At 47.2% G+C, this 23,436-nt stretch overlaps 1 protein-coding gene and 1 pseudogene across 2 annotated transcripts in view; one reads left to right on the plus strand and one right to left on the minus strand.

The window, feature by feature from the left end:
• LOC117974324 (uncharacterized) overlaps positions 1 to 17,233 on the plus strand; it is a 136,496-nt gene extending 119,263 nt beyond the window's left edge. Inside the window, exons 3-4 of one of the 2 annotated variants that reach the window (XR_008624859.2) lie at positions 9,348 to 9,969; positions 17,095 to 17,233. Coding sequence is in view for 1 of the 2 variants with exons in the window: in XM_055110377.1 (XP_054966352.1) it covers positions 9,348 to 9,695 (348 nt within the window). In the remaining variant the exon portion in view is untranslated. Of the gene's footprint in view, positions 1 to 9,347; positions 10,774 to 17,094 lie in introns of those variants that run through there. The other variant, XM_055110377.1, reaches the window with a different exon arrangement.
• Positions 1 to 23,436, minus strand: part of LOC129397435 (small ribosomal subunit protein eS24-like) — a 121,309-nt pseudogene that overhangs the window by 97,562 nt on the left and 311 nt on the right.

The following is a 23,436-nucleotide window of genomic DNA, read 5'->3' on the forward strand; positions in this document are numbered from 1 at the left end:
AACATGATGTTTAACACCGAGAGGCTCTGGAAGTGCTCCCTCAAGACTGAGAAGAAGACCCATTGCTGAGACAATCGTGTTCTCTCTCTCTGGATCACCACCCAGAGACAAGGACTTCCAGAGACCCTGGCTTCCCCGGCTGCTGCCTCTCATTCCTGTGCCTGTGGGATGAGAGTTCGAAGCTGTGCGACCTTGACCAAGTTACTTACCCTCTCTAAGCATATGTTTCCCTAAATGTGAAATAGGAATGATGGTGATGTGTTTATTTCACAGATTTGATAGAAGGATTAAATGAGAGATGCATCAAAAGCAGTGGGCACAGGGTCAATGCTCAGTGAGCTTTCTCTTTTCTTATCAATAGACAGGTCTCCATGAGGACAGAAACTGGCTTCATCTCGACTGTAGCCTCAGGGCTGGCCACAGTGTCTGCACCCAGCAGGACTTCAGTAAATATCTGTTTATACACTAACCACAGACTTAGGCATAAAAGCCCTTTGGAAGAAAGTTGACCATTTCATGCACCTGCAGACTATGAAGAGCAGTGATGACAACTTTAGCTTGAGAGGGTCTCAGTGCCCATTCATCACCACTGTGAAAAGGCAGAAACCAGAGCTGTGTGTTTAACTCCCAGCCCCAAAACCTGTCGGCTTTGCTTTATCACTATGAGCTTCCAATGGCATCCCTTTAGAATGGGGCCTCTCTCTCCTTCCCCAAGGCACCAGCCTTCACCCCAGACCTATCCTTATCACCTGGTTCCTCCTCTCTGTACTCTGAGCCCATGCTGTGCTCGTCAGATAGCAACATGGGAGAATACAACAGCCCAGAATGCAGGCTGCAGAGTTAGATCCCCAGAACAGGATCTCAGCTGGCTCCATCCTTCCTCAGCTGGGCGACTGTGGCCAATGACTAGCTTTCTGTGCCTGAGTTGCTCCATCTGGGAACTGAAGATTGTCATAGTCCCTGCTTCAAAGAGTCACTGGGAGGATTAACTGAGAAAGTGCAGGGAAGGTGCTTGGAACTAAATGCTCAAAAAAAGTCCATCTGGCCAGGTGCGGTGTCTCACACCTGTAATCTCAGCACTTTGGGAGACCAAGGCAGGCAGATCACTTGAGGTCAGGAATTCAAGACCAGCCTGATCAACATGGCAAAACCCCGACTCTACTAAAAATACAAAAATTAGCCAGGCACGGTGGCAGGCACCTGTAATTCCAGCTACTTGGGAGGCTGAGGCATGAGAATCACTTGAACCTGGGAGGCAGAGGTTGCAGTGAGCCGAGATGGTGCCACTGCACTCCAGCCTGGGCAACATGAGTGAAACTCTGTCTCACAAAAAAAAAAAAAAAAAAAAAAGTCCATCATTCTTACTAATGGAGGCCAAATCATCTCAGCGCTTCTTTGGATGATCAGTATGCTCCAAGCCAGTGTTATCCAATAGACCAGAGGTCCCCAGCCCCCAGACCACTGACCAGTAGTGGTCTGTGGCCTGTTAGGAACTGGGTTGCACAGAAGGAGGTGAGCAGCGGGCTAGCGAGTGAAGCTTCATCTGTATTTACAGCTGATCCCCCTGGCTGATCTCTGTCTCCTATCAGATCAGCAGTGGCATTAGATTCTCATAGGAGCACCAACCCTATTGTGAACTGCATGTGGAAGGGATCTAGGTTGTGTGCTCCTTATGAGAATCTAATGCCTGATGATCTGTCACTGTTTCCCACCACCCTGAGATGGGATTATCTAGTTGCAGGAAAACAAGCTCAGGGCTCCCACTGATTCTACATTATGGTGAGTTGTATAATGATTTCATTATATATTATAATGTTCATAACAATAGAAATAAAGTACACAGTAAATGTAATGCACTTGAATCATCCCGAAACTTCCCCCAACAAATCCATGGAAACTGGTCCTTGGTGCTAAAAAAAAATTGGGGACCACTGCAATAGACTATTCAGTCACGGTCTAATCAAACATTCTGCAATGGCAGACTTGCTCTACTCTGCACTGTCCAACATGGGAGCTGCTAGCCACCCACATGGGCTGTTGAGCCCTTGAAATGTGGCTGGTGAGAATGAAGAGCTGAATTTTCAATTTTCTCTTATTTTAACAAAAATTTTTTTTTTTTTTTTGAGACAGAGTCTCATTCTATTCCCCAGGCTGGAGTGCAGTGGCACAATCTCGTCTCACTGCAACCTCCATCTCCCAGGTTCAAGCAATTCTCCTGCCTCAGCCCCCTGAGTACCTAGGATTACAGGAACCCGCCATCATGGCCGGCTAATTTTTGTATTTTTGTAGAGATGAGATTTCACCATGTTGGCCAGGCTGATCTTGAACTCCTGACTTCAGGTGATCTGCCCACCTTGGCCTCCCAAAGTGCTGGGATTACAGGTGTGAGCCACCATGCCCGGCCTTAATTCATTTCTAAATCACAAAATCTAAACAAGTGGCTAGGAGCTACCATCGTGTACAAGGCAGCTGTAGAATCACAGGAAATTGTCAATGACCCTGTCCTGCTTCAAGTTGACTTTTCCCCCTCATGGTGACACTCTAGATTCTTTCCTCTTCTCTCACATTTTTTAGATTTTCAGGCTTAGACCATGAAAATAAGTTCTGTCCTTCCAAGAAAGTAACATTCATAACACTTACTGTATACCAGGCTGATTTCAGTGCTTTACATGTATTAATTTACAACAACTCTGAGGCAGGAGCTGTGATTACACCCATTTAACAGATGACAAAACTAAGGCACAAAGTGGTGCTGGAACTTCTCAAAGTCACACAGTTTGCAGGAGACAGAACTCGTATTTGAACTCACTTTGGGTTCAGCAACTCACAGCTCTCATCTATGACATAATATTACTTCTGTGGTCAAAACACTTAGACCTGGATTTCACAGGAATCTTGTGCTTACCTGGCTGCTAGGGAGGTTTTCATCATCTTCCTTATCTCACAGTTCAAAACCCAGGGACTCTATGCTCTTGCTCTGGTGACCGTTCACTGGCAGGATTCTGGGAAGGTTCTCCTTTTCTGTCATTTTTCTTATTCGTGGTTTTTTGTTTCATTGGTGTTTATCTGCAGAACTTTGTTTCCTTCTGCTCAATTCATAATCAGAGTGCTTTTCCTCTTGGCTGAATTCATAAGTGTTTATGCAAAAAGAGGTTGGGCACAGAGCCAGGCGACTGACGACACCCGGCTCATCTGGCAAGTGGATATCAAATTGTTGTGTCTCGTTCTGCCATTCCCGGCTCCTGCTGTGGGGCTGGGCCATCTGCCAGCTCTGCAAGGAGCTGGTGGGAAACCGCTGCAATCAGAGCGAACCGCAGCCCAGGTGAGCCCGCCTCGGCATAGCACTCCAGCTGGCCCCCAGTGCCTTTTGGGGACACATCTGCATTGCCAGGCAGGGCTGTGGGAGGGCCGCCTGCCTCCTGTCCATCACAAGGAAAACCTAACCTTGTCCTGCTTCCCTTCCAGGCAGCCTATGTGGAGATTGCTGCATTAACCTTTAATATGGCTAAAATTTTTCCTTCAATGACAGTAATGCTGCTAGAACCCATCCAGATACCCAGGAACTAATGTGCCTTGGCAGATGATGCTGGAAAGATGGGATTCCCGGCAGCCTTTGCATCCCTTGCTCACAGCCCACGAGTGTCTCCACCGTCCAGCAGGGCTTCTCTCACGGTCAGGGCAGAAAGAGAGAGAGTCTATCTGGAACAGGCTCGGATTTTAAATGAGTGTCCCCGATAATTCAACATGATCGATGGCTGAGGTATTTCACCAAGTTCAGGAGTTCTAGTTCTCAGAGAGAGGCAGCCAGCCATGACTGTAAGACCTGGGCAAACCATACAAACCAGACGGCAGGTCTCACCCCTCCCCAGAGAGCTCCAGAGACTATCAAAGAGTGAAACAGCAGAGGGATGGTCTGGGTGGGGTCATAGTGGCTGACAAGGGTCTGTGACAGCACCTTGTTAGGCTACCCCCAAGAGGAAATTTGGAGAGAGGGTGGGAGGGCAGCTCTCAGTGCAAGCCAAGTCTCCTGGAAAATAACTTTCAAACTTTGGAGGATTGTGAGCAAGATGGGACCAGCAACTTCTACCTAAAAGAATGTTAATAGCAAGATAACTCATCCTAATATTGGTCCAAGCTAGGTCTTTATTATGCATCATAAAGGCTCTGAGAATAACCATCTAACATCCAAAAGGGCTGCGGGCTTTGAAGAATCTCAGGCAACTTGCTTCCTTCTGCTCAAGGACTCCCCTGGAGCACAGCAAAGCAAGGAAACACTTAGAGCCAAGCTTGAGTTCTGAATTTCAAACACAGGGAGTCCATCTCTTTCTACCCAATTGTTCCCTAGAATCAGTAACTAACTCCTTCCCCTTAATGACACGTACTTCCTACCAAAGCACAAACGTGATGGGCTGTCCATGAGCCTCGCACAAACATGTGCACCTTGTGACATTAATTGTGTCAGCCAAAAAGACCAGACAAAATGCAAAACCAAAGTGGAGCCTTTCCTTGAATTATAGGTTCTAAAGAGTTTTGGACTCTCTACAAAACCCAAGAGTTAGGAATTGCCTGTAAGAAGCACCAGCCCTTGTTTTAAGGAGGGAATTTAAGAATAATAGCCATGCTGATGCCACACTACGCTAAGGGAGAATAATGAACCTAATAAAACTAGCGATTTTCCAATTGCTTTTGCTGCTGGAAACACTGATTATGCTAATTAAAGGGTAGAATAGTAAATACTCACTCTTTTGCATCCAATTAAGTGTTCAGATTATTTCTCAGAAGTGTTTGTTGAAAATAATCATGGGTCCCAAATAAACAGAGTCAATTGTGGTGCGGTACATGTGTGAGTGTGTGTGTGAGTGTGTGAGTGTGTGTGTGTGCACACATGTGTCTTTCTGGAGCTCATTTTATGGAGATCCCGCATAGCTCCCCAAATTCCTATGAGACCAAATAAGAAAAATCACAGTTTCCTAAGACTACAGCTTGGGATATCTTTGGAAAAGGTGTGTATTGAGAACATAGCATACGGAAACTATTTCACATTGGCAATTTCTGTGATTTAACATTGCAAACATCAGAAATACAACTTGTTCTTCAGAGCCACCTAAGTCCCTCATAATGGCAATATTAGCTTCTTCTAAATAATAAATTAGCCAGTCAAACTATGTTCTACAGCATGTTAGAAGTGTCATCCTTCTAGTCAATGTCACATTTCAAGGCAAAGTCGATTTATATATAAGTTAACAAAAGTGCTGTCACTAAAAATTGAGAATTATGTCTAATGCCAATCAGAAATGGAATAAATAAGTATTAGAGGATTTGCAAGTGAAAGCAACCATAGAAATGCTTTATCAGGAAGGAAAATGTATTACCTGTAGAGGTTACAGAGAAGACTCTAGAACCCAGAAGAGAAAGAATCTCTAAATATTTCCATTAAGTTAATCAAGAGTGGCTGGGTACGGCGGCTCATGTTTGTAATCCCAGGACTTTGGGAGGCCAAAGCGGGCAGATCACAGAGTCAGGGGTTTGAGACCAGCCTGGCCAACATGGTGAAACCCTGTCTCTATTAAAAATACAAAAAATTAGCCGGGCGTGGTGGCGTGCACCTGTAATCCCAGCTACCCAGGAGGCTGAGGCAGGAGAATTGCTTTAATCCAGAAGGCAGAGGTTGCAGCGAGCCGAGATTGCACCATTGCACTGCAGCCTGGGTGACAGATCAGGGCTCCGTTTTGAAAAAAAAAAAAAGAAAGAAAGTTAATCAGGAGTGAGAATAGGATGAGATTTTCACCCACAAAAGGAGATGAGATTCACGCATTCTTTCAACATGCATTCCATCAATAGTGAGCACCTGCTCTGAGCTAGGCCCGTTCTAGGTCCCAGGAAATGGGTAACCAAGCAGACATGGCCCCTGATTTGGAGCTCACATTTTAGAGCAGCTGAATGGACAGTAAACAAGTAAGCAAATTAAGATCATCTTAAATTGGGGGAAGTTCTTTAGAGAAGCACTTCCACAAAGCTGAGTCGCATCATAGACTATGACTGCCAGGTGGTAGGGAAGGTAATATCTCACCTGCCTGTGGATAGCAGAGCTTCTGAGGCCTTGCAAAGTATTTAGTACTAAGATATCTGTCTTAGGTCAAGTTCCCGAAAAACAGAGCCTGAGGCACGGATTGAGTGCATGTAATTCATTCAGGACTCTCAGGAGATAGGAGTAAGGAAAACAGGATATGGCAGGGAAGGAGCTAAGTGAGATGTGGTCTCAGCTGGAGACTGGCTCCAGTCTGATCTCACAGGGAGCTCCAGAGGATGAACTGCACCACCATGTTATCCCAGCCTGAGATCTTTTGTTCTCCTGTGTCAGCCGGTCCCTGGCCAAGGGCTGCAGACTCTCTTGGGGCCCCAGCAGACTGGAGGAGAAGCAGCATGGTCTGTGGTCTACTCTTTTGTGCACACCCACCCACCTCTTCCCCAGCTGACACTGCTGGAGGAGGAGAGGGAAGAGATATCATCCCTTCCTATGGCAACCTGTGGGATAGCAATGGCCCTTTTCCTGTTGGGTGTAATCTGCTGCCATCTCTTGCTGTCTGCAGCCTGACACAGAAGGGTGAAGGTCACCAGGTTCCACTGACAGTGGTCTTTGTCTCAAGCAGCAACCCTAGGACAGCGGCTCCCTTGCAAGATTCAGCCACATCTCATGACTGTCTGCAACACACCCCATGCCTCTGATGGAAGGAACCCAATGCCCCATGCTGCACCCATTTCTGCCAGACTGGGGTCCCTGATCTCAATTTCCCTCTGCAGTCCCCAACTCTGGGGTCTGCAGACACATTTCAGATCCATCCTTAGTGCCTCCCAGGAGGCAGAAGCCAGAGGAAATAATCCTTGCCCCAATGCACCTGACCATGCCACTTCACTGTATGCTCTTTCTCCCTCTCCAGGAAAAATGAAGCTTGTTGAATACTTACCAATGTGCCCACGTGCATTTAGTCCCCACAACCACTTCATGGGACAGCATTATCATCCCCAAGTTACAGATGAGGAAATTGAGGACAGCATTTATATAACATGCATCTAAGTGGTGGACAAAGGATCTAACCAGGTAGTGCGGCACCAGAGCACACTTTTTTGTTCTTTAGGGAGATGGGATCTCTCTCTGTCCCTCAAACTGGAGTGCAGTGGCCTGATCATAGCTCACTGCAGCCTTGAACTCCCGGGCTCCAGCAATCTTCCCGCCTCAGCCTCCCGAGTAGCTGGGACTACAGGCATTCACCACCAACCCAGCTAATTTTTAAAAATCATTTTTCTAGAGATAGGATCTGATCCCAAACTCCTGACTTCGAGCGATCCTCCTGCCTCAGCCTCCCAAAGTGCTGGGATTACAGTCGTAAGCCCCCGCGCCCAGCCCAGAGCACACTTTTTTTTTTTTTTGAGACGGATTCTCACTCTGTCACCCAGGCTGGAGTGCAGTGGCAAGATCTCGGCCCAGAGCACACTTTTAACCACCATATCATTCTGCCTCTGGGTAGGTCAGTCAAGCTCTGTAGCTGATCAGATGTCTGTAGAGAGAAGGAGACATCAGTCTCCCCTTCTTCCAAACACCCCCAAATTTTACAAGTGATTTTCTCAGATCCCTCAGCATCAGGAATGGGGATGAACAGGGCAGCCTGTCCCCTTCCCAACAGCCCAGCAGATATCCCAAGATTACATCTCATTGGCTCTGACTAGGACATGAGCCCAAACTGAACCAGTTGCTGTAGCCATGGCATGCAGCATCCCCTGTCCTCTGGCCAGGCCAGAGCCACATCCCACCTCTGGATCCTCGAGTTGAGTCAATACATCTAAAACCAGGCACGGACTGAAGCTCAAGGGGGAGTCAGAGTAATGTGACCGAGCCCACCGTGTAGTGGGTGCTGAGCAGGCAAGTATTCATCACCCACTGCACACACCAGGGAAGGCTTGTGGTGGCTTAGTCCCACCTGGGGTCAAAGAAAAGATTGCCTGCTTTGTGCCAAAATGTGATACCCAACACTGTATTTAAAGCTAGCTGGCTTTGTAATCCCAGCTACTTGGGAGGCTGAGGCAGGAGAATCACTTGAATCCAGGAGGCAGAGGTTGCAGTGAGCCAAGATCACGCCATTGCACTCCAGCCTGGGTGACGAGAGAGAAATTCTGTCTCAAAAAAAAAAAAAAAAAAAGCTAGTTGGCTTAATCCTCGCAAAGATGCCATCTACTTTTTGGCATTCTACAGGTGGAAACACTGAGACACTGGAAAATGTTAAAACTCACCACCAGCCAGGAGCAGTGTCTCACACCTGTAATCCCAGCACTTTGAGAGGCTGAGGCAGAATTACTTGAACCCAGGAGTTCAGGACCAGACTGGGCAAATTAGCGAGAACTCATCTCTACAAACACTAAAAAAAAAAAAAAAAAAAAAAAAAAAAAAAAAAATTAGGGCTAGGCGCGGTGGCTCACACATGTAATCCCAGCACTTTGGGAGGCCAAGGCAGGTGGATCACTTCAGCCCAGGGGTTCAAAACCAGCCTGGCCAACACGACAAAACTCTATCTCAACTAAAAATACAAAACTTAGCTGGGCATAGTGGCACGTGTCCATAATCCCAGCTACTTGAGAGGCTGAGGCAAGAGAATTGCTTGAACCCAGGAGTCAGAAGTTGCAGCGAGCTGAGATCGTGCCACTGCACTCCAGCCTAGGTGAGAGAGTGACACCGTGTCTCAAAAAAAAAAAAAAAAAAAAAAATAGGTATGGTGGTACATGCCTGTGGCCCCAGCTACTCAAGAGGCTGAGGTGGGAGGATCGCTTAAGCCCAGGAGTTCAAGGGTGCAATGAGCTATGATTGTACCACTGCACCACTATATATACACACATATATATGTGTATGTATATAGGTATGTCTATATATGCACATATCTATACATGTATATGTGTGTGTATATATATGTGTGTATATATATAAAAAACACACATGCACGGATTCACCACCACCAACTCAGAAATTGCCGTCTCCCTCTATTCTAAGGAATCATTTTTCATTTTGCCATCTCTGAAGTTGGAATACACCTTACAATCACTGGAATGTCACGGTCTCGTTGGCAGCATTTTTCTGCTTAGTAGCCCATTAAATAATAGCACATCTTGTAACTAACAGTGTTGTAGATGCTATGAGATCCTGGGGAAGCCCAGAATCTAACTCCACCCTGTCTGACTCCAAAGACCACATATTTTCTACGTCTTTGGACTGGGGCACAGATGTAGACAACTCGAGCTTTGCTGATTGTGAGAAAGGTATGAGAAATGGCCCTGATGGAATTTTCTTCTTGTACTTGCAGGGGAACAAAGCAGCATCATCCCACTATTCCAGGGGAGGTGCTAAATATGAGGGTGAGGCTGTCAAGCGGTCCCTGGTGGAGTCCTACACTCACCCGAACAGCAAGGAGACAGAGCGGAGGGAGAACATCGATACCGTATTGAACTGGTTCACCAAGGAAGACTTTGACTTTGTGACTCTGTACTACAGAGAGCCAGATAACATGGGACATCGATTCGGGCCAGAGGCAGAGAACAGGAAGTTGATGATTCAGCAAATCGACAGGACCATCAGGTATCTGGTGGGAGCCACTGAGAAGCACAGCCTGCAGAGCACCTCAGCGTCATCATCACATGAGACCATGGGATGACCACCGTGAAGAAGAGACCCAATGTCAACAAGATCCCTTGTCCAACTACATCAAGTTCAGGGACTGCGTCAAGTTTGATATTGTGGGCTACGGTGGCTTTGGGATGCCCCTAACCAAATTGGGGCAAGAGGAAGCCCTTTACCAGGCACTGAAGAATGTGCACCCTGACCTCCACGTCTACAAGAAGGAGTTTCCAGAACACTTCCATCTCGCTAAACATGACCAAGTTCTGCCAATCGTGATGTATGCCAACTGTGGTTACAGTATCAATGGGGTAAGTTCATTCTAAAATGAATAAAGTCACTTTGGAACTAGGAGACAACCATTAGGGAAGGGTGGTTCTGCAAAAATCAAACATAAGTGCACAGCCAGGCACGGTGGGTATCACCTGAGGTCAGGAGTTTGAGACCAGCCTGGCCAACATGGTGAAACCCCATCTCTACTAAAAATACAAAACTTAGCCAGGCGTGGTGGCGTGCATCTGTAGTTCCGGCTACTCTGGAGGCTGAGGCAGGAGAATCGCTTGAACCTGGGAGGCAGAGGTTGCAGTGAGCCAAGATCATGCTACTGCACTCCAGTCTGGGCAACAGAGTGAGACCCTGTCTCAAAAAAATATAATAAAACAAAACAAAACAAAATAAAATAAAATAAAATAAGTGCACACACTACGAGTTGTAGCCCATAGGGTCCTAAATGTTCCCCACCCCCCGCCCAACCAATGCTGCCCCAAATTACCATTATACAAGATTAATGACCAATTCAACTTGACAAGGCTGATTTAAAAATAAAAATAAGGCTGGCCATGGCGGTTCACACCTGTAATCTCAGTGCTTTGGGAAGCCAAGACAGGAGGATTGCTTAAGGCAAGGAGTTCAAGACCAGCCCAGGCAACATAAGGAGACCCCATCTCTACAAAAAACAAACAAATAAATAAATAGCCAGACATGGCGATGCATGCCTGTAGTCCCAGCTACTCAGGAGGCTGAGGTGGCAGGATTTCTTGAGCCCAGGAGGTCAAGGCTGCAGTAAGCTGTGATTGCACCACTGCACTCCAGCTTGAGCAACAGAGCAAGACCCCGTCTCTAAGAAATAAACAAATAATAAAAAATAAACACCAACTTCATTATTCAAAATTGTGCATAGTGCTTCACTAAACATTGAATAGCAGTGCTTTCATTTTTGTCTTCCCAACAACCCTATAAAATAGATGTTCTTAGTTCCACCATTTTAAAGAAGAAATCAAAACCTAGAGAGAAGTGACTTGAGATTAAAAATGGAAGGTTGGGCTGGGTGCAGCGGCTCACACCTGTAATCCCAGCACTTTAGAAGGCTAAGGTCGGTAGATTGCTTGAGCCCAGGAGTTTGAGACCAGCCTAGGCAACACAGTGAAACACCATCTCTACAAAAAATGCAAAAAAACGTAGCTGGGCACAGTGGCACGTGCCTGTGGTCCCAGCAACTCAGGAGGCTGAGGTGGGAGAACTGCTTGAGCCCGGGGGTGTTGAGGCTGCAGTGAGCCATGATCACGCCACTGTGAGATAGGAGGCAGGACTTGACTCCACAGGCAGGGCTTGGACACCAGACCAAATTGAGGACTAGCTAAAACAGGGCTGGGACAGAAGCAGCTTTCCATCAGACATGCTCACCAGTGTGCCATGTGAGTTTACTATTGCCATGGCAACACCCGGGAGTTACTGCCCCTTTCCATGGCAATGACCCAATGACTCAAAAGTTACTACCAATTTTCTAGAAATTTCTGCATAAACTGCCCTTTAATCTGCATGCAATTAAAAGTGGGTATAAATGTGATTGCAAACTCTCTGCCGCTACTCTCCACCTCCAGGGTAGCCCTGCCCTACAGGAGCAGTCACAGGGCTGTAACGCTGCCTCTTCAATAAAGCTGTTTTCTTCTATACCTCCAGCTTGCCCTTGAATTCTTTCCTGGGCAAAGGCAAGAACCCTCATGTGCTATTGAGAGGTGACAGCATTCTGGCAGCCCTGGAGCTCACTCTCAGTGTCTCCTCTGCCTGGGCTTCCAATTTGGCAGCACTTGAGGAGCCCTTCAGCCCACCGCTGTACTGTGGGAGCCCCTTCCTGGGATGGCCGAGGCTGGAGCCGGCTCCCTCAGCTTGCGGGGAGGTGTAGAGGGAGAGGCACAGGCGGGAACCGGGGCTGGGCATGGCGCTGGCAGGCCAGCACGAGTGCCGGGTGGGCATGGGCTCGGCAGGCCTCACACTCGGAGCGGCCAGCCAGTCCCGCCGGCCCTGGGCAGTGAGGGGCTTAGCACCTGGGCCAGCAGCTGCTGTGCTCAATTTCTCGCCGGGCCTTAGCTGCCTCTCTGCAGGGCAGGGCTTGGGACATGCAGCCCACCATGCCTGAGCCTCCCCACCACCCACCGTGGGATCCTGCGAGGCCTGAGCCTCCCCAGTGAGCACCGCTCCCTGCTCCACAGCGCCCAGTCCCATCGACCACCCAAGGGCTGAGGAGTGCCGGCGCTGGGCGCGGGACTGGCAGGTAGCTCCACTTGCGGCCCCAGTGCAGGATCCACTTGGTGAAGCCAGCTGGGCTCCTGAGTCTGGTGGGGACTTGGAGAACCTTTATGTCTAGCTAAGGGATTGTAAATACACCAATCGGCACTCTGTATCTAGCTCAAGGTTTGTAAACACACCAATCAGCACCCTGTGTCTAGCTCAGGGTTTGTGAGTGTACCAATGGACACTCTCTATCTAGCTAATCTAGTAGGGACTTGGAGAACTTTTGTGTCTATCTCAGGGATTGTAAACACACCAATCAGCACCCTGTCAAAATGGACTAATCAGCTCTCTGTAAAACAGACCAATCGACTCTCTGTAAAATGGACCAACCAGCAGGATGTGGGTGGGGCCAGACAAGAGAATAAAAGCAAGCTGCCCAAGCCAGCAGTGGCAACCCACTGGGGTCCCTTTCCACACTGTGGAAGCTTTGTTCTTTAGCTCTTTGCAATAAATCTTGCTGCTGCTGACTCTTCGGGTCCACACTGCCTTTGTGAGCTATAACACTCACCTTGAAGGTCTGCAGCTTCACTCCTGAAGCCAGCGAGACCAGGAACCCACCAGAAGGAAGAAACTCTGAACACATCCGAGCATCAGAAGGAAAAAACTCCGGACGCACCGCCTTTAAGAACTGTGACGCTCACCGCGAGGGTCCGTGGCTTCATTCTTGAAGTCAGTGAGACCAAGAACCCACCAGTTCTGGACACACTATGCTCCACTGGGGGGCTCCCCTGCCCTGCATCAACTGCGCTCTGGCCTGGGTGGCAGAGAGAGAGAGAGATCCTATCTTAAAAAAAAGAAAGAAATGTAAGGTTAAGTGCTGCCCCCAAGCCTGCGTGGGTGATCATTATACAGAGTACACAAAGATCACCAAAAAATTCACCACAAATGCCTCCCACCACTAGTTCTCATTTGCCCATACCAAAAAATATGCAAGCCTGTTCATACAAAGACACACACAGATACTCGTAGCAAAATTATTCATAATTGTCAAAAGGTGGCAACAACACAAATGCCTATCAACAACAGATGAATGGGCAAACAAGTACAGTCTACCCGTGTGATGGAACATTAATCAGCCAAAATATGGAATGAAGGGCTGATTCATGCTACAACCTGGATACACTTTGAAACCATTAGGCTAAGTGAAAGAAGCCAGACAAATAGTAGCTGATTCTATATATATATATATATATATATATACACACACACACACATATACGTATGTATGCCCAGAATATGAAAATCCAAAGAAACAAAGTAGATTAATGGTTGCCAGGAGCCAGGGGTGGGGATAGTCAGGGGGAAATAAAGGGTGACTGCTAATAGATACAGGGTTTCTCCTCGGGTAATTAAAATCTCTAAAACTGATGGTGGTGATGGCTGCACAACTCTGTGAATATATTAAAAACCACTGAATTATACACTTTATTTATTTATTTAGAGACAGGGTCTGGCTCTGTTGCCGAGGATGGAGGGCAGTGGTGCAATCTCAACTCACTGCACCCTCCACCTCCCGGGCTCAAACCATCCTCCCACTTCAGCCTCCTCAGTAGCTGGGACTGCAGACACACCCACCATACCCAGCTAATTTTTTTGTATTTTTGGTTGAGACAGGGTTTTGCCATGTTGCTCGGGCTCATCTCAAACTCTTGGGTTCAAGCGATCCTCCCACCTCAGCCTCCCAAAGTGCTGGGATTACAAGTGTGAGCCACCATGCCCGGCCAAATTGTACACTTGAAATGGGTAAATTGTATGGTATGTGAATTATCTTTCAGTAAGCCTGTTATTAAAAAGCAGCTTTAAGGGCCAGGCATAAGGGCCATGCCTGTAATCCCAGCACTTTGAGAAGCCAAGGCAGGAGGATCACTTGAGCCCAGGAGTTCAAGACCAGCCTAGACAATATGGCAAAACCTGGTCTCTACAAAGAATTTAAAAATTAGGCTTGGCGCGGTGGCTCACGCCTGTAATCCCAGCACTTTGGGAGGCCGAGGCAGGTGGTTCACTTGAGGTCAGGAGTTCAAGACCAGACTGGCCAACATGTGAAACCCTGTTGCTACTAAAAATATTTTTTAAAAATTAGCCAGGCATGGTGGTGGGTGCCGAGGCTGAGGCAGGAGAATCGCTTGAACCCGAGAGGTGGAGGTTGCAGTGAGCCAAGATTACGCCACTGCACTCCAACCTGCTGGGCGACAGAGCAAAACTCCATTTAAAAAAAAAAAAATTAAAAATTAGCCAGCGGTGGTGGGTCGTGTTTGTAGTCCCAGCTACTCAGGAGGCTAAAGGGGGAGGATTGCTTGAGCCCAGGAGGTTGAGGCTGCAGTGAGCCAAGATTGTATCACTGCACTCTGGCGTCAGCAACAGAACAAGACCGTGTTTCACAATTTTAAAAACAATTAAAAAACAAGCCTAAAGAAAACACAAAAACCAATGCTAACTGTGAGACATAAATGAGGTGGTCTATTTTTTGTTAACTACCAACTAACAATTCATGGCAGAAACAAAGTTTAAATGATGCTATAGCCAGGCACCGTGGCTCACGCCAGTAATCCCAACACTTTGGGAGGCTGAGGCGGGTGGATCACCTGAGGTCAGGAGTTTGAGACCAGCCCGGTCAACATGGTGAAACCCCGTCTCTACTAAAAATACAAAAATTAGCCAGGCGTGGTAGCGGGTGCCTATAATCCCAGCTACTCAGGAGGCTGAGGCAGGAGAATCACTTGAACCCCGGGGGGGGGGGCGGAGGTTGCAGTGAGCCAAGATCGCAGCATTGCACTCCAGCCTGGGCGACAGAGAGAAACTCCATCTCAATAAATAAATAAATAATTAAATAAATGATGCTATAAACCTCATGTGAGGGAAGACTGTCCCAGGTACAGCTTGAAGAACCCTTGCTGTGAATAGGGGCCAAATGCAATAATTCTGTTTGCAACTTGCTTCATGTTAGCTTGTTGCAACTCCAGAGTGTAACAGGTATGAGAAAACTCATGGGGTTACTGTTTAATGTTGGTGGAAATATTCACATTAAAATACAATGGTTTATCACCTAAGGTATATTTTATCCCTCAAGTGGCCCGGAACACTGTGATTACTGCACACCAATTGCATGCCCATAGCTAAGGCCTTGCCAAGGAGAAATTCCGCAGTCACCTGGCCTATTTGTAAACCTGGTTTTTGATGTTTTGTAACAGGATATCTTGACAGTAGCATGAGGACATTTAATGAGACAAGAACATTCCCCACTGACCAACCAGATAGTTTGAGGGAACAGGATGCTGTGCTCAGTTTAATCTTCTGCTGAACCGACCATTAGGCAGAAAATCCTTTGAGTCAATGCCTCTCACTGAATCCACTTCTCATCCTGTCCACCTGCCTGCTTTGCAGTGCAGAGTAAAGTGGGCCTTCCTTGACTCTCTTCAGGGACCAATGTGCTTGAGGCCATCATGAGGACATTCTTTTTTTTTTTTTTTTTGAGAGAGTCTCACTCTGTCACCCAGGCTGGAATGCAGTGGTGTGATCTCAGCTCCCCACTGCAACCTCTGCCTCCCAGGATCAAGTGATTCTCCTGCCTCAGCCTCCTGAGTAGCTGGGATTACAGGCACACGTCACTAGGCCCAGCTAATTTTTCTATTTTCTGTAGAGACAGGGTTTCACCATGTTGGCCATGCTGGTGTCGAACTCGTGACTTCAAGTGATCCACCTGCCTCAGCCTCCCAAAGCGCTGGTATTACAGGTGTGAGCCAACGTGCTGGCCGAGGGCTTTCATTCTTGATGGACTGCTCCATAGCCTCAGAGACAATCGGACTGGTTTCTTCAACCAGAGCGGAGCAGACAGGCAATTTCTGTATCCACCAGGCCAAATATTAGACCAACTCTTCAATGTACAGAGAGCATCACATTTCTTATATGCTAGAATATCTGTTGGTCCAAAATATAAATAAATAGTATTGTAGCCAGCCACAGTGGCTCATGCCTATAATTCCAGAGCTTTGTGGGGCTGAGGCAGGAGGTTCACTTGAGGTCGAGTTTGAGACCAGCCTGGGCAACATAGCAAAACCGCCCGCCCCTCACCACCACCTGCCATCTCTACAAAAATTAAAATAATTAGCTGGGCATAGTAGTGTGGGCCTGTAGTCCCAACTACTTGGGAAGCTGATGTGGGTGGATTGCTTGAGCCCAGGAATTTGAGGCTGCAGTGGGCTATGACTGCATCACTGTACTGCAGCTAGACCTTGTCTCAAAAAAAAAAAAAGTGTTGCAATTGACATTTCTTTATCATTTGAAAAGAGGGAGAGACAAGAAAGGTTTTTGGCATTTACCAAGCAATTACCCAGAATCCTCATCCCATCCTACCCCCACCCTTCCCCTAAAAATGTATGTATGTGTATTTATACCATAAAAAATACATCTATTTGGCTCTGGAACCGGATTGCTTGGGTTCAATTACCTGATCTAGCATTTGCTCCTGTTGACTCAGTGCAGACAAGCTCTGTAACTCAGTTTCCCCAGCTGTAAAATGGGGAATGGTGCCTTTACTGGGCTGCCATGAGGGTAAAGGAGGGAACATATATTTATGAAGCATTCAGAACAATTCATGATACATAGTAAGCTCCATATATTTGAGCTTATTACTACTGTCAGTACGATTATCATCATCTTGCTGTTTCCAATGGGTACGCTTTCTACATTCTCTTTCTTAAAGACCTTTAAATCCTTGGTATTCCCTCCACCACCACACAGAGCAGTGTCCTTGTAGTTTAAATTCTCAAAGACTTCATGGATCCAACAAGCATGACATTAACTAAGGGACAGCTTTCTTTCAGTGGATTGGAATCTAAAATGGCTTTTTTATTGTTATTATTTTTCAGAGAATTATAATGTGTTTCAACAAAGGCAGCCATGGCTTTGGTAATGTCCTCATGGATATGAAGACCATATTCAGAGATTTCGGACCAGATTTCAAGAGGAATCGCCTGGCCGAGCCTTTTAACAGCATCCACATCTACCCATTCATGTGTAAGCTCCTGGGAGTCACCCCCAAACCCACAACGGCTCCCTGGCAGTCACCCAGGAAATGCTCATGAGCTCTTATGACCAGCAGCCAGGGGAGACACAAAAGCAGCTGCCAGAAAACTGTCAGCAGAGTCTGCTCTGTCCTGAGATAGAAAAGAATCAAAAAGTGGTCTCATGGTGGGGCGGAGGGAATTCAAGCAGAACAATCCTGTTTCCCAGCAGCTTTGGAGCCCCAGGAACAAGATTCCAACAGCTCCAAACAGATAGCACGGGAGGTAGGGAATCCCTCGACCTGCTGGTAACATTTGACATAGTGCCTTTTAGGCAAAGGGAAGTTGCTCTATAGAGAAAGTCAGGCTGTAATCCTTCTGGTCCTAAGGAAATCACTGTGTACACACTGCCCCCAAGATGCCCCTTCCAGATACGGAAATCTGCCCTCCTTCAATAGCACAGAAAGCTCTTCATAGTGGAGGAGCAAAACCCTGCTGTTCACTCGGTGCTGAAAAAAGGAGAGGGGAGAGTCTGAAACGAGACTGCAAATTCTCAAGACTTCAAACCCCTTCAATCTGGGTAATACAAAGGAAGAATAAAATCATCTCAGAATTTGCTGTTGCCTTCCTTTGTGGGTTGTTTACAAACACTGGCTATCTTTCCTTTTGCCAGGAGAGACTTGGATACTGTCCAGTGATCTAACGAGCGCTTAAAGCAATTACATACAAAAAGGAGTAATGGCCTGGGCACCATGGTTCATACTTGGGACTTTGGGAGGACGAGGTAGGAGGATCACTTGGGGCCAGGAGCTTGAGACCAGCCTGGGCAACATAGTGAGACCCTGTCTCTACAATAAATTAGCTGGATGTAGTGTCACATGCCCGTAGCCCCAGCTACTGGGGAGGCTGAGGTGGGAGGATCACTGGAACCCAGGAGTTTGAGGCTGCAGTGAGCTGTGATTGTACTACGGCACTCCGATTCCTGCCTTAAAAAAAAAAAAAAAAGGAAAAGAAGGGAGGGCAGGGGTGATATACATCCTTTCTCTTCTTGTAAGCCACTGCCCATGATCTCCTTGTGAACATACAGAAAGCAGTCCCTTTTGTAGAAAACTAATTAAATGAATGACCAATTCACTAAATTATGGAGGATTTTTCTTCTTTTGAAGTTTTGGAGTTTTGCTACAACTATTTTGTAGCCCCTCCCCTGTCCCACATCCCACTGGGAGCCTGGGATAAGCTGCGTCTGACTGTCAGTTACTGATAAGCAGGACATCCCACAAACAGATTTTCAGCGAATTGGCTTTCAGCAAATTGATCATTTGGCAAAGTGGTCATTAGGCAAATGGGTCATTTGGTGAAGAGGTCATTTAGTAAATCGGCTTTCAACGACTTCCCCTATGAGATTTCTCTAGAGTGAGCATTTTCTTGGGTTAAATGTACACTTCATTTCCATAATTAATACTCACTAGTGGCTAGATGGGAAACTTCCCAGGGAACCAGGAGCAGCCAGAACAGCCTCTTAATAATCAGACAATTAAAAACCCTCTGGTTTCTTAACAGGAGCGGAGGTGCAGAGGGCATCTGCTCTGCAAGGCGCAGTGATCGGGCTCAGCATTGTCACAGGAACTCTTGTGGTTCTGTTTGTTGCTAGTGTGACATACACAGCAATTCGATGGAAAAAGGACTGAGTGGTCTTTGGGTCTCCCGTAGTTGATCATCATATGTCTTGATAACCCATGACAACTCCTTGCCACATGCCACGGGAGGTCCAGCACTCCAAGAACCCAGCAGCCAGGGCTGGCTTCATGGGTTTGCAACCTGGACAGTCCCACAGGGACACAGAAGAGTCCCCACTGTGGTTTAATAATCTGCCATCACCATCTTGAAATTCTTTATTTTTTAACAAGGGTGGCCAGGGATAGTGGCTCATGCCTGTAATCCTAGCACTTTGGGAGGCCAAGGCAGGCAGATGGCTTGAGCCCAAGGAGTTTGAGACCAGCCTGGGCCACTTAGGAAGACCCCATCTCTACAGAAAATACAAAAATTAGCCAAGCGTGTAGTCCCAGCTACTTGGAGGCTGAGATGGGAAAATTACCTGAGCCCAGGGAGGTCGAGGCTGCAGGAGCTGAGATTGTACCACTGCACTCCAGCCTGGATGACACAGCGGGATCTTGTCTAAAAAAAAAACCACAAGACCGGGCACGGTGGCTCATGCCTGTAATCCCAGCACTTTGGGAGGCTGAGGCAGGCGGATCACTTGAGGTCAGGATTTTGAGACCAGCCCGGCCAACATGGTGAAACCCCATCTCTACTAAAAATACAAAAATTAGCTGGACAAGGTGGCGCATGCTTGTCATCCCAGCTACTCAGGAGGCTGAGGCAGGAGAATAGCTTGAACCTGGGAGGAGGAGGTTGCAGAGAGCCGAGGTCGTGCCATTGTACTCCGGCCTGGGGCACAAGAGTGAAACTCCAACTCCAAAAAAAAAAAAAAAAAAAACCATAACAATAACGAGGGCCCTGCATGTGGCTGAAAACAACAGAAATGTATTGTCTCGCAGGCCTGGATGCTAGAAGCCCAAAATCAAGGTGTCGGCCGGGCTTCGCTTCCTCTGAAACATGTAAGAGAGAATACTTCCTTGCCTCTTCTGGCTTCTGGTGGCCCCTGGCAATGCTTGGTGTTCCTTGTAGATGCATCGCTCCAATCTCTCCTCCCTCATCACATGGCTGCCATCTCCCTGTGTCTCTGTCTTCACCTGACATTCTCCTCTCTTATTTTATTTTTTTGAGATGGAGTTTCCCTCTGTCACCCAGGCTGAAGTGCAGTGGCACAATCTTGGCTCACTGCAACCTCCGCCTCCTAGGTTCCGGTGATTCTCCCACCTCAGCCTCCTGAGTAGCCGGGATTACAGGCACCCGCCACCACGCAGTGCTAATTTTGTGTTGTTAGTAGAGATGGAGTTTCACCATGTTGGCCAGGCTGGTCTCGAACTCCTGACCTCAAGTGATCCGCCCACCTCACCCTCCCAAAATGTGCTGAGATTACAGGCATGAGCCACCATGCCCAGCCCTCATTCTCTCCTTTTATAAGGACACCAGTCATTGCATCTGCCTCCTCACCAGCAGCCCCCAATCCAGTATGACTCATCATTACTTGATTACATCTACAAATACCCTATTTCCAAATAAGGTCACATTCCTGGCTACGGAGGATTAAGATTTCCAATTTTTTCCCTGACTCAATTGTTTTTGAGTCAGGGCCTCACCCTATCACCCAGGCTGGAGTACAGTTATGTCATTATAGCTCACTGCAGCCTCAAACTCCTGGGCTCAAGGGATCCCCTGACCTCAGCCTTCCAAGTGGCTGAGACTACAGGAGCACACCACCATGCCCAACTATTTTTTTTTTTTTTGTACAGATTAGGTCTCACTCTGTTGACCAGGCTGCTCTCCTGACCTCAAGTGATCCTCTTGCGTTGGCCTCCCAAAGCACTGAGATTACAGGCGTTATCCCGTGCCTGGCCCTTTCTACACCTCAATCATTGTATCATTAGCCTGAGCTGCCCATATTCCTTATTCTGCCCATCCCTGACCAATCTCCTCCTTTAACATAACTTCCATCTCAATATCATGGGGCCTGCTGGGCACTGCAAACAGCCTAAGGAAAGCGGAAACTTTACTTAACCTTAAATTCTATTACAAAGTCCACATTGAACGTAATTTATATTTGAACTATAAAATTTTCTGTAAGTTGAAACATGACCTATAAAGGTCCCTACACCATGAAGCAACATTTTAGAAAGAAATCAATTGGTCCTTTTCTGCAGAAACCATTAACCATAGGAGAGATAAAGGAAAAACTTCAATGTACTGATTGAACTTCCATGCCCATAGCTTAATTTCTAAAAGGCAACCATTCCATACTGTTAAACTGCCTTAGGTTGTTATTACTGTTATTAAAGAGACCCTCAAAGCCAGAAGTTGAATTTTGACTGTAGTTCTTGCACGTATACGCACACTCTTGCAACTGAAACCACTCAGATTGTCCTAATGCTCTTCCCCATAGTAACACCACCTGGAATTTTACGTTTGGTTTTAAGCATCAGTCCTAATCTTCACTTGCACCCGAACACACTGCACCTGTGAGAGCCACGTGACATTAAAAAAAAAATCCCTTCAGTGAGGCCGGGCATGGTGGCTCACGCCTGTAATCCCAAGCCCTTTGGGAGGCCAAGGCAGATGGATCATGAGGTCAAGAGATTGAGACACTCCTGGCCAACATGGTGAAACCCTGTCTCTACTAAAAATACAAAAATTAGCTGGGTGTGGTGACGCGTGCCTGTAGTCCCAGCTACTCGGGAGGTTGAGGCAGGAGAATCGCTTGAGCCTGGGAGGCAGAAGTTGCAGGAGCCGAGATCATGCCACTGCACTCCAGCCTGGCAACAGAGGGAGACTCTCTGAAACAAAAAAATCCCTTCAGTGCCTTGATGCTTCCAGATTCAGATCCAAGATAGATGACGTGTGGCCCTCATCCGAGCCCGCACACCAAAATAAAGATTTCTTCTGGCCGGGCGTGGTGGTTCATGCCTGTAATCCCAGCACTTTGGGAGGCAGAGGCGGGTGGATCACCTGAGGTCAGGTATTTGAGACCAGCCTGGCCAACGTGTTCAAACCCTGTCTCCACTAAAAATACAAAAATGGCCCGGCATGGTGGCTCACGCCTGTAATCCCAGCTACTTGGGAGGCTGAGGCAGGAGAATCGCTTGAACCCAGGAGGTGGAGGTTGCAGTGAGCCGAGATCGCACCATTGCACTCCAGCCTGGGCAACAAGAGAGTGAAACTCCGTCTCAAAAAAAAAAAAGAAGAAGAAAAGATTTCTTCTGTGTGCATGGCTCAGCTCTGTGGTCCGCTAGGGTCCTTCCTCAATCCGCTTCCAATCTGTGGAATCAGGAAAGACTGAACCAACCTAGATTTATTAATATTTTAGTATAACATAATACAGTGTTACTTATTATAGCCTTGACCGTATATGCCCTTTTGCTCCTTGGAGGAAAGGCAATTAATAGCTATTATGTGAGTTAATAAAATAAGCCCAGGATTTATGAGTGTAACTAACCTGTTCCCGTTGGTTTTCCTTGTCTCCTGCGGGCAGAGAGCTGATCAAAACAGCAAAAGCAAAGCAGTGCCCCTGGCCCAGTTCTGAAGCCAACCTTCCTTAACCACCCAGACCCATCCCTGGTTAGGACTTGCTGTGGATTCTCAGGTGACTCCATCTCAGGATACAGGGACTGAGAGGGTGTATGCAATATCTCAGACCCAGAAACTGTTGATTCTGTCTAAAAACACAGCAATAACCACATCCCACCCTCTTGATTTAAATGAAAGTGTTTGGCGGAATAAAAGATGAACCTTTTTTTTTCTTTGTCAGATCTTGCGCTCATTTGGTTCTGGTGGGGAACAACAGCTGTGAGAGAACAAGTGTATTCAATTAGAATTAATTCCCCCTCTTATTCTCACGGCTGAGCAGGGCTCAAGTGCCTGTCATCTGAAAGAGGTAATAAGATTTAATCTGTCTCCTCATCTACCTTCTGCAAGTATACTTAACAAATTAGCTCTCGGGACTCTTCCAAATGGAGTTTTATGAGGGATTTGCTAAGGTAAACGTTTTAGACTTTGAACACAATTCAGATTTCAGGGGCAGTACTGAAATCTGAACTGTGTTGCTAACTGCCCTGCCTTTCAACTCAAGACACAATAACTTTGAACTAAAATAATTATATTTTTGTTGTTTTCCACTCTGTCCCCACGTCTATATCACCACCCCCCCCAATCCCGCCTCCCAGGAGCTAACTCCTCCTTCCTGTCCCTGCAAGATCAAAACTCCTCCTGGAAGCCCAGCTAGCTCTGTCTGCTCGCCTTCGTGGCAGATATCGCTATTGTACTTTCATGCTCATTTGTGTGGTACTTCAATGTCCACTTCTTCCACGAGCCCCTGAGCCCCTGGAGGGCCTGGACCACACCTAGTTTTTCTGTTACACCTCCCTTGCCAGACACATGGTAGGCGCTTAATAAGTATTTGGTGAACGGATGGCTTGTTTGGTGACAGTCCAAAGGCTGGGGGACAGAGGGAAAGCTCCCTCCTATCGGGCCCCAGACGGGTGGCGCTGATGGAGAGGAGGCTAGGATAACGCCTCCAGGACCGAAGCGCGC

The sequence above is a fragment of the Pan paniscus genome, chromosome 2 (assembly GCF_029289425.2).
Source record: "Pan paniscus chromosome 2, NHGRI_mPanPan1-v2.0_pri, whole genome shotgun sequence".
NCBI lineage: Eukaryota > Metazoa > Chordata > Mammalia > Primates > Hominidae > Pan > Pan paniscus.